Raw genomic sequence first — 12402 nt, 5'->3', positions numbered from 1 at the left:
TCAGATAAAGTTATCTTTACATGCCAAATATGCTTGTGGCAAGTATATAGAACCAGTGACAAATTGCTGAATTTGACAATTGAAATGCACATTAGGCTCTATACAGCTTGAAATCAATAAATTTAAAATTTAAATATAAAATCATCTTCATCAATATTCTGTCATGAAAGACGGAAAGATGGATGAATCTAACAGCCTTCTTCCGGGAAAGTGGTGCATGCATGCTTTCTTTTCATTGTTTTTCTTCCATTTCATAGTTACCCATGTCATCCTATTATTCCTTGTTTCATATTCACCCTTAGTTCTTCATAGTTTTATTTTGTTGTTCGTTGAAACTTGTCAGTATAAACCTGCTTACCGTACTACTGTGAGAACCAGAAACTTTCGCTCGCATGAGAGGATCTCAAATTTGTTACGGGGTTCAGCTTCTTGCCACGAGAGCTTAATCTCACAAATAATTGAACCATAACTGACCCTGCTTTAAAAATCACTGTCTTTTTACAATTCATAATAGTTTTCTGCAATGAAAATCACTGTCTTTTACAATTTGTGAAAGATTTCTGCCATGAAAATCACTGTCTTTTACAATTTGTGAAAGTTTTCATGTGGCACAAGTTTCTGGTTTTACAGCAGACTTTTATAGTTCTTGCTACATGATAGTCCTAACTTAATTAGTGTTTACAATACAAATTATCATTGTTTACTAAATTTGTCATCTGGTGTTTTCTGTTCGATGCTTTGTTCTACATTTTGGTGGAAATCTATGACTATTCTAATACAGTTTTATTACCTGGAATGCTCATACATCTAAATACAATTTCTTCTCCTTTTCTCCACTTTTTCTCTACTCTTACTTTAAGCACTAGTAATACATGTATATGTAAACACGACGAGATCATTTCTATTTATAATAAATCTCTTGCTGTATCGTATGTTTGTGAATTATGTATTACCACAACCCACTTCAAAGGGATGTCTCTAAGGGTTTAACACAAAAGAAGATTCCATTTTTAAATGCAAAGTTAATCAGAGTTTAATACTTCTGCAAAGTTAAGTCAACCTGCTATATGTTCTTTCTGAAAAGTAAAAGGTGACAGCTTTCCAAAATCTTCTGAACTATTTTAAAAGAACTGTTCTTTTAGTATACATCAAATGATACAATTTCATTTGAGGCAATTGTAACTTAGCCCAGTTCATTTACAATGGTTTAATTCTTTATTCCTTAGAAATCATGTACATATCATGATACATGTATATGTAAACAGTTCCACTTCTTTTATTTTGCCACAAGTAGCATTTCATATTGAAATATCTATATGTGTATATATATATATATATATATATATATATATATATAAGTCTGTATATGTAAGCCATGAGATATTATTTAAAGGTAAAGACCAGTTTTGGAAACGCCCCCTCCCAAAAAATGAAATGGAAGCTCTTATTACCAATCATGTGAAAGAATTTTTTTTGACTAATACGTGATGATGTACATATTTTCACAGGAAACCGCCTACTAATTGATGTATTTGGTAAATTATTATATCTCTTTGGACCTGATAGATATCATGCACGTGTCACACACGTTTCGCGTAGTCCCATATACATCTTTCTGTGTACAGTGCTTGTAACTTTACCAAGACTGGGCCAAATTTCTTATCATTTTGATGATTCCAGAACCTTGCAGTACACACCAATACTTAAATGCTAGAGGGTCAACCTTTTCTGATCGATTCCACAACGTTTCTTTCAAAATGCAATCGCATGACCAGAACTGATCTTTACCTTTAAGATTAATTTCAAAAGACATGAATAATGTACAACTAAAATGCATTTCTTGATTCTTGTTACCTTTACCAAAAATTCTTGTTCTCTAATACCATTATAATATTATAATACCATGTAACTGATTCATTTTGACCCATATTTATTCCATTTCACCTCATTTATCAAGTTGTTGTTTTTCTCCAATCTCGCAGTCTACACCATCAGTAACATCAGCTTGTGCTAGTAGTCCAGCCAGTAAACTGGAAGTAGGTTCTTTGACAGACTAACTCTCGATCAGACCAGGGGAATGGTTTTATGAACTTGTGTTATCCCTCCACATTACCCATCCGACCCCATCACCCATGATCTCTCTCTTCTCACCTACCACCAAGGTTTACCCCTTCCCCCCCCCCCTACCACAATGTCTCCCCTCCACCCATGATTTCTCTCGTTTAGCTTACCCCAAACTGCTCTCTGAATCCTACCACCAAGGTTTCCCCCTTCCCCACCCCTACCATAATGATTTCCCTCCTCCTCCCTCAGAACTCAATCCACTATCAACCTCTCCCTTGTACTACCAACAAAGGTTCCCCCTTCTTTCTCTTGCGACCATCGCATCTTCTTCCCTCTACCTACTTCAAACAGTCCCCACCCCCCCCCCCTTCTTCCACCCCCACCCCACTACCACCATTCCCTATCCCTCCAAAATACCCTCTCATTCCATTATTCTCAACACTCAATTCACTATCAACCTCTCCCTCATACTTACCAACAAAAGTTCCCCCTCCTTTCTCTTACCACCATCACATTTTCTCCCTTCAATCTACTTCCAACAGTCCCCACCCCTCTCCCTACCCCTTCCCCATCATTCCTTATCCCTCTAAAAGACCCTCTCCTCATTCCATTATTGTCTCCTTGCTAAAAATCTTTCTCCTCTGGCTCCACCACTGATGACTTTCCCCCTTCCCCCTCATTTCACAACCAACACCCACTCTCCCTTCCACCAACCCCCCACCACCACCACCACCCCCCCCCCCCCACCACCAACACCACCACCACCACCCGCACCACCACTACCACCACCACCACTACCACTACCACCATTTCCTGATCCCCAACCTACCACTCCCCCCCTACCACTCCCCCCCCCCCCCATTACTATCTATTTGCTAGTCCATAAAACCATTCCTGTGGTAATTAATGCTGTGCATTGTATATGTTATGTGCATGTTGTTCTGTTTTAATACAGTTATAATAACATTACTCATGAACTAAAATTAATTATTAATTAGATCATCTATATTCTGTACATAATAACAAATTCAATTCATTAGTGTCTTAACTCAATTAACATTAGATCACAAGTATTCAAAGATAAAAATGGTTCATACATGTAGATACATATATGTTTGAGTTTCTAATTATGATTTTCTCCTTTTAGTCACTTAATAGTATTTTAGAATTAAAAAATTAGATATTGTAGCTTATATCTTTATTATGTTTTTCTCTTTCTCCCCTGCACTTTTTTCTATTATCAGTTTATATATCTCCCTCTGTCTCCTTTTTTTGTTTTTCCTGATCATATACAGATATTTCCCCCTTTCCACTTTAATCTGTCTTGCTTAGTTTTCTTTCAAAAATTATCTTTCAACCTTCAAGAATACTTATTTTCTGACCTTTTTTTCTGACCTTTTTTCCTTCATAACCATTAGAAGTTTGATTGTTAGGAAATAGAGACTTAATTTCTTGTTCACCAAGAAGCTGATTTTATTTTGTTGCATCTTGTGGCATGCCACAAATGAAGCATGGAAGGAATGAGCAAAAAGACTCAGTACCACTGGCAATCTTTTTTGTAAGGAAACTATGCTCTAAGGTAATGCATTTGCAATATGGTATCTCTTTCTATGTTCATGAACCACACTAGCAACTATCTGGCAATTGTCTAAGTTCGAGAAGGCATGACATTCAGGACTTTTTCAAAGTTTATTGTAGTGCCTCTGCAAATTCAGACAATATGGAAAATCTGTTAGAAATTTTTATCCGAACAAGAATATACCCAACAAAAATTGATCCAAATATGATTCAGAAATGATTCAGACTGTCTGAACTTTTATTTTTTCACCAAGAAGTCTTTATTCTTGCTGCTAAAGCAAAGAGAAAATTTAGTAAAACGACGTACAAAAACATGGTAGTTTGCTAAAAGAGATTGCCACTGTGTGACTGTGGCCTAATGAAGGAATTTACAAGTGCATGGTCTTTAGATTGCCTCCTTTCATTTACATTTTCAAATGATGGAGCATATGTTCATATGACCTTTGAACATCACAAATGTTTGACTTCAAATTTGAACTGAAGGCCCATGCTTCTAGAATGCACTGGAGCTTGTTGAAAGAAAAGAAAGTTTTTGCACTGATTCCCAGACTCTCATTCTTTTCTCAGACCGATCAACAGACCATTTTTTGTGATGTAATCAAATTTAATGCTTAAATCTTTGTTAAGTGCCATGTTGCAAATTATTTCATTCACCTGTGACAGATAATTGTATTTCAAAAGTCAGAATACCAATTGCATACATTAATTGTTGCTAGGTATGACGAGCATGATGGCTTGTCCTACCCATCAACATACAATTTATGCAATTCACATTTTGACTATTGAAGTACAATTATTTGTAATAGGTGAATGAACAAAAGATTTTTGCATTCAATTTTGATTACATTACAAAAATGGCTTATTGTTTGTTGGCATCTATTGAGTGTAATAGTCAGGCAGGCAGTCCAAGTCAGCACATTTCATAATGCTGTCAACTGTTTGATTGAATGCATTTGTAAATTCCTCATTTTGTATTTCAAATGTTGTGCATCTGGAGTGCAAACCGTATTGCAGAGAATGTTGATTTTACAATAAGCATTTACTCTGAAATGTTCTTTAAATAACTTCTTTATTGCTGTCCTACCCTCTGTAGCAACTGGAAAAACAATCTAAACCTGTGAACGGATCTAGCAACGTTGTCCGGAAGATCTCCGGTCTCTCTCGCAAATCCTCTACGTCGACGAGCAGTAACAACGCATCCGTGACTGCATCGCCAGTCACCAACGGGTCGGGGGTCGGTATGAACGTCAGCACATCGTCATGGCAACCTGTGAACAGCCCCACGAACGCAATGGGGGCCGGCTTCCATTCCACCTCGCCAGGTGGCACCGTGACGACATCAACGAAGCGTTGCACGCTCACGACCGAACTATGATGGCGCTGTGTTTATTTAAAGTGGAAGACCTCTCTCCGGTAGTTTCGGTCAATCCCTTGCGTCCAGAACATGCCTGTGAGGAATCCAAAGCGAAAGATGTGGATGTAACGCCATCGGTCAAAAGTCACCATGGATAATCTTTGAATCATCATCACTGGACGCATTGACATTGCAGATGGCAGAGGGGTTTTATACCACTCCCTATGAAACTATATAGAGTTGATTCTTTATTTGCCAGACTACATAGAGAGCATGTTCACATTGCCTCTGCTCGATGAATGTATGAACTTGGTGCAGTTCAAACTCTAATGGCTTTGCAGTCACTGGTTATGAATACCATGGCAGTCTGGCATGAGGTAATCTTATATTCATGACAATTCAATAAAGATTACATGTAACCAAAATTGCAAAAGATCAATTTGTTAAATAAACAAGCCGACTATAAAGGATCAACTTTGATGGAACCAGAAGATATTTCTCTTCTTAATCATAAAAGAACAATCGCATTCTCTACTTAACAGAAAGCTATTTATTATATTGTGTTTTCAAGATAAGGTAGATTCAAGATCAATAAGAGTACTCAACATTTTTACATCTCAACAATGTTGTCTTTTATCGTTGTTTTAAAACTATTTTCTCTTTTTATACTTTTAATTGAAATTTTACCAGCACTGTACACAAATAAATGCCAAACTTGTCTTGTATAAATGAATCAATATACTTTTATACATGATTCTCCAAAATGAAAATTGTTTCTTTGTTGAAAGACATAACTTATACATTTACACAGTTTGTGAACTTTTGACACAGTTTGTCATTTTTATGAACTGACTGAAGCTTTCACAAGCCAAACTTTTTTTCTCTCTCTCTTTTGGTGTGCCACTTGTGTCTTGAATTACAACAACAACAAAATGAAATATATCATGTGGCAAGTATGGTGTAACTAAAGGAAAAAATATAATTGATTCAGCAAAGATATTTTTGTAATGACCCTCTTTCAATATTTTGATGGTGTCGCCCAGTTTTCTGTAATATCTGTACAGGTTCAACTATATCCTACTCTTGGTTTTGAGAAATCTTTTCTCAGACAATTTTGTGCGAGTAGAATGCAGAATTTGTCTGTTTTCGCCTGTATTTGATGAAAGCCTTGTCTTTGAAACAGACATGTTGGTCAGTTGTAGAACTTTGTGCATTATAAACAAATGATAAATGAATCAGAAGCCAAAGTTTCATATTTTCAATCTTCATTTCAGAATTATCCATCTGTGAAGAAGTTTTGTTTTTTATTTTGATTCAGAAACTTTTATAACCCAACTCTATCACAATTGAGTTGACAATGTGTGGACCTAACATTGGGCCTGTTATCTGCGTTCCGTACTGCCTCCTCCATTTTAATCACAGCATAACGGTGATGATTGTTTTAATTCAATGCATTTGTAAAAGCAAATTAATGTCTTGAATATATAGAAACAACAATTTTATTATCATTCATGCCTTTCATGGTATCTTTGAAAGAGAATTTGCCTTTTACTGCAAAATGAAATATGCTTTCTTCATTTATCTATCTCGAAAAAAATCATTTGATACTTAATCATAAATGCTTTCCTGCGATTCCAATGTATTCAAATATCCTATTGATATGAACAAATGTTATTGTCATAATCATTGTCATGTATATGTTATTTACACCTGTACATTTGTGTATACTATCAACATTTAACAAAGAGTATTTAAAAGGAATTTTTTCATTCACATGTATTTTTTGCAAATCGGGATGTACATTTCTATAATGAATTTTGATATTAATAATGAAAGCGTTGTTATTCAACCCCCTTGTAAAATTACCCCTTCCCCTTCTTGTTCGATCTTTGTATTCCCCTTATAATTCTCTTATGAAAATATATTGTGCATGTATTCCAGAAAGTACTATTGGGTATTTAAACATGGAGCTGCCTAGACTTTCTTCTATCCGAAATCTGTGCTCAAAGTATATGTATTCCATGTGTATTCCCACATATTCCGTGCTCTTTTCCCCCTTTTTTGTGATGACTTTCTTCTTTGCATGGATTTGGGAACAAGTAAACCTGTATTCATAATAATTTAATTATGTGGATTCCTACTTAAGCATCTACTTAACCTAGTTTTGTTTCCAAAGCAAGTGGGTGAAAGCTTTTGAAACATATGTACGAATAAGATGATTGATTAATACATAATTCTTTTTTCCACATAATCTACTAAAATTCATGGAAGAAAATCATGAAGATTTGAAATAAAAAGTTCATAAACATCAAATTTTGCAAACCTGACTTAATTTGGATCAAATGAGCATCTTGTCAACAATTGTAGATAAATGAACAACAATTATTAATTCCATTCTGTAGAGTATTGTTTACTTACTATACAGATGAAATTGATTATCAAATATTTGAGGTGTATTAGTTTTTACCCTGATTTGCAGATAGAGCAGCATTATTTGGGAGGAAGAGTTTGTTTTCTGAAGCAGAGAAACTTCCAAATGCAGTGCTACTTATTTATACAAAGTTGTTTGTGTTTTGGTAGACTAGGATTTGTGGAACGATCATGACAAATGTGAAAACTCATCGATAGCAAAATGATCTGTGTAAAATAATGTAGTTCTCTGTATTTCTGTTTGAAAACCATCTGCCGGTATAAACCATATGCCATATCCTTAGGGTAGGAGTAAGGTTTAAAAGAGATACTTGAGTTAAAGAGTCAGTAATCTGGTTTGTAGTGAAAGCATAACTAGCTCGCATTAAATTTTAAGGTTAGCTATCGGGTGAGAAGGTTTCTAAATTAGATTTGTGGCGAAAAAAATAACCTGTGGGAATTAGATTCTACTCTTGTTTTGAAAAAAACATTGCAAAAGCTTTAATAGATGCATAGTTGAATAATTGTGAGAACAATATTAGATAACCACGTTTTAACTGTCCCTTTTAAACAGTATTTTGATGTTATTGGCCAAAGCCTATGTATTAGCCATTCATTGGTAGCACACACAAGGGAATTTTCATGTTAAAAACTTGAAATAACTGATCTTGAAAACAGTGATGTCATTTCAATGTCTTTTCTAAAAAGGTTTTTAAGGGTGACTATAGATTTATTATCAGAATTAAAGTAGATTATATTTCATTTTACCATGTAAAGTTATACAATTACATGTAATATCTAAGAACAAAGATGTGCACAATTTTCATTTTTATCCTACTGTACTTCTTGCCATTTTAGAATCATTCACAAAGACTTTCTTCTTCACAAATACAAACTCATAAAGTATTTCATTGCAGAATATATTTTGATAGAATTTACAGTCACCTTCTTGGTAACATATACAAGTAAATGCTTATGTAATTTACTAGCCAAATCCATTTTACATTAATTTCCACTATTAGTATTAAAGCTTATCTGCCGTAGTTTACAGGAGGGATTAGACTGCCCTGCAAGGTCACTGGACAGGTGGTTATCTCATCAAATCAGCTCTCAGTTAACATAAGAAAAAGAGGATCATGGGGGACTACTGGTCACCAATTAGGCATTGTTTGTTATATAGAGGGCGCAAGTAGCTACAAGTAGTGCAGTGGGCCTTTAAAGTATGATATAGCTTGGGTTGGTCGCTGGTATGACTGTACTACATGTATTTGGTAGTCAAATGTAAATTTAGGTGTTGTAACAAATTGGGAAACGGACAAAATTGATAATTAGGTGCTGGGTTCACAGTATTTTTTCATTCTTTTTTATCAGTTTTAAGAAGCAGTATTTTTATCTTGTTCCCTAATTTTAAGTACATGTTTGTACTCTGTGGTTGTATTTTTATCTATATGTATTATCTGCTTAAATCCAAAGTTATATTTATTGTTTATTGATAGGGGTGCTCATTAATTATGTATTCAACTTCCATTTTAACATTCACTTTATTCATGCTTTTTTAAAAGGGAAGGGGAATGATTTTAAACTTGCTAAAAAACCTATTATGGTTTATTTGAGTGCAGCACTGGTGTGACTTATTTGTGATGTATTCATTCAGACTAAACCTGATATATTTATTTAGGGGTCTTATAATTTTGCTTGTAAGGACTTTTCGATTCTCCCAAACATAAGGTATAAATCTTTCAGTCATAATGCTCATCCATAGAGAAATATCTTCATTGCCCTTCGTTATCAATAAGGGTTGATCAAATAATTAAATGTACCAATTACCCATAGACATTCTTAGCTAGCATATCCAATCAAGAAAATCAAATTTTTCTCATGTTTGTTTTAACATTAGTACATTCCTGCATACCATACTTTCCTTATTACTTGTTTTTTTACGATGTGTTTCCATGAGAAGAAACAACCTGAGTTTATATAACTTGTCTGTAAAGAATATTTTAAGGTTTTTAGGCAGATGCCACAGTTCTGTCTCTTTTTTAATGTGACTTTTTCTCTTTCTTCTGTATTTTGTTATCTTAAAATTTCATTTCATCATGCCTATATTTTTCAGTTTGTAAATATTATTTGTGCTCTGTGTTGGCATCACCTAGCCCCCCTCATGTATAATTATTGAACATTACATTATAATTTACATGTATCCTGGCTGGAGTTTGTGATTTTTATTTGTGTTTTGTTGATTATTTTTTATTAAGTTGGCAAAGGCAGAGAAATGAAAGAGATTGAGATAATACAGATTAGACATGTAGATAATTAAGTACAGAATGACAAGGGGAGAGAGAAAGAAAGAGAGAAGAGAGCAGGAGAAAGATTTTTTAAAGGAGAAATAAAGAGAGAGAGAGAGAGAGAGAGAGATGGGACAAACAGACAATATTAAAAAGAGAAAGTAGGAAGAGAGCGAGAGAGATCAGAGAGGGGGTGGGGGAGCGAGAAAACTAGAAAGAAACCATCCATAGACAGAAAATAAAATTGAAGCTAATGTATTGCAGACAGAGGCAAAGAAGTTGAGCTCAGAGATGGAGAGAAGAGGAATATAAAGACAGAAGGATATTGATGGAAGGAGAGAAGGGTATATCAAGAATGTGATAGGGTGAAAGGGAAACTTTGAGAGGGAGGGATGGAAGGAGATTCGTGGACGTTCGGAAATTTCTTGGAGTTCAAGAAACATTTGCATTATTAAGATAAAGAGAGATTTTCCAAGAAGTGAGAAGAGAAGAGAGAATTGCGTTGGGGGGGGGGGGGGGGGGGGGGGGGCTCTTGGTACGTTTTACTTGTATTTCGTAATTCCCAAACATACGGGACACATGTATGTCTTGTTTATGTGGGTGTGCAGGTGGATTTGCCGATGTATGTTACAACGAAATAGAACCTGGATTTTCCTGTTAGTGTTAGAGTTCTAACAGGTGATACAGTTCGAGTTTTACGTATCTTACTCCAATTTTCAATGATTTTTCTTGAGAAAGTGAAGGCTTTCCACCAAGACACTATAAAAGGTCTTTGCGCTCAACGGGATTTTCCAGCGAGTCAAGCGAGAAAGGATGACTTTTGCTACCACTAGCTGCTCGAACTTCGAAGCCTTTCTTCGGACGTAAACCCCGCAGGCGGGCCCGTGATCCGTTCACCCGCGAATCTGGCTAGCTGCCCCTGTCTTTATGGAGAGAATGAAAGTAAAGGTAGGCGCCTGTTCGAAATTGACGTTAGTCCAAATCTCACATTCTTTGATATTTTCCTTTGTAAAAATGTATCATTAAGAGCTTAAACTTCTGATATAAAACTAGGGCCTTGTGATAACTAAGACATTGAAGGATATTTCAGCTGAATTTTGAATTGCTGTATTCTCGATTTAATTTCTGTATGTGTGAAAATATCGAGTTGAAAATGTTTTTGAAAAAGAGACAAAACAAAAAAAAATCTGTTAGTTCTGCACAGTGATTTAGCTAGTGCAGTACCCAATCATTTCTTAGGAACACTGATGTTGATTGGCAAGGGGGAGGGGCTCAGTTCTTACTTGGGTTAAATGCGAGAGAAAGCAGACATTGATTGAGTGAGGGAATGAGGCGTACAATCATCTTCATTTCACATCTTACTACTCGCTATTCCTTCTTTATCTCTCTCTCTCTCTCTCTTTCTCATTTCTCTCCTTTTTTATCTTTACTTTTTTTTTGGCTTTGTGCCCCTTTGGTTATGCCACTTCTTTAACATCTTCCTTAGATGTACATGTATACTGCTATACAAAGTTCTGAGAAGTAATTTAACTAAAATGTGTTTTGGTTTCAAAAGTAGTTGATATATTATATTATGAGAAAGTTCTCAGTAACACTGTACTTATAGCTAAACATTGTTTTTAGTTTAAATGTAGGAGACTTTATTGACATGGAATATTGTACATTTGCTATAGAAAAATCAAGTAAAAAGGTTAGTAATATTGTTACTGAAACTGTTCATAGTTCAAAAAAAGTATAGGCCTACATTTGATAAACACAGAGCATTATATTTATGAATAAATATAAACTCACAAGTGCTTTAAAACCAAGTACTAGAGGAATAAAGACATGTATATTTTGTGTTTAGAGCAAGAAGAGCATTAGCTCTGTCTTTAATATATATAAGAGTTAACATCCTTTTGGCTGGCAACAGATAATATCTATTCATTGTCCATCAATTTGATTTTTTCCTTTCCCCTTGTGTTTCAATGGTGACAGAGCTTTTACCAGTAGGTATGCTCCTCTGGTATTCAGATTTCCACTAGAGTAGTTTGCTATCAAGGCTGGGTTTCCCTTTAATATCCCTCAGAGAGGACTGAAAGCCGTCCGTCCTCTGATTGCTTACTAACATGCATTTATGCTTTCTTTACAGTCGGGTGAAATAACCACCACTAAAAAAATCATTTTAAAAAAATATATCAGGGTGGACTACAGGTAAAGCAAATGAAAAATGTAGTTACATGTGGTGTTTCGATACTGTTCAGGTACAAAACATATATACGTACCCTTGTTATATGTCTATTTCTGAACAACAAAAAAAGAGGCAAGGCTCAGCACCTCATGAACTATCGAGGGAGCTATTCAAAGCATACTCATGTCAGAGGCTCATTGCGTAGGAAACATTTTGCAACACGCTGTCATCGTCTCTCATTAAAGCATTCAAACCGAAATGGATTTAGGAAGTGAGTTGGGTTAAATTGATCCGAGTTTCCTCATGTGACTAAACGACACAATCACAATAACATGAAATGTGATCCTGATTTCAAGGGAGGGGAACTGACAATTATGCCTGACTGAATTGACTGATTATACTGTAGTAGACAACAGTTGAAATCAATTTTGAACTGAGCCCCAAGCGACAGAAACATATTTTCATGCATGAACGTTTTATGTACATGTAGGCCAGATGATTTTGATGTATTTTGAAAATTATATATGAATGCATACTTCTGA

At 35.2% G+C, this 12402-nt stretch overlaps 1 protein-coding gene across 6 annotated transcripts in view; it reads left to right on the top strand.

Annotated features, from left to right (window-relative positions):
* LOC583383 (band 4.1-like protein 5) overlaps nt 1–8027 on the top strand; it is a 60509-nt gene extending 52482 nt beyond the window's left edge. For 4 of the 6 annotated variants that reach the window (XM_030990590.1, XM_030990592.1, XM_030990588.1 and 1 more), the window contains 2 exons: nt 1983–2036; nt 4736–8027. In XM_030990590.1, coding sequence (XP_030846450.1) covers nt 1983–2036; nt 4736–5017 — 336 coding nt within the window. In that variant the 3' untranslated portion in view covers nt 5018–8027. The remainder of the gene's footprint in view (nt 1–1982; nt 2037–4735) is intronic. The other 2 variants (XM_030990589.1, XM_030990593.1) reach the window with 1 other exon arrangement.
* Nucleotides 8028–12402: the final 4375 nt, after the last annotated feature.

Source organism: Strongylocentrotus purpuratus, unplaced genomic scaffold, assembly GCF_000002235.5.
Source record: "Strongylocentrotus purpuratus isolate Spur 01 unplaced genomic scaffold, Spur_5.0 spur5_scaffold_19, whole genome shotgun sequence".
NCBI classification, from domain to species: Eukaryota; Metazoa; Echinodermata; class Echinoidea; order Camarodonta; family Strongylocentrotidae; genus Strongylocentrotus; species Strongylocentrotus purpuratus.
This window is presented reverse-complemented; position numbering and strand designations above follow the sequence as displayed.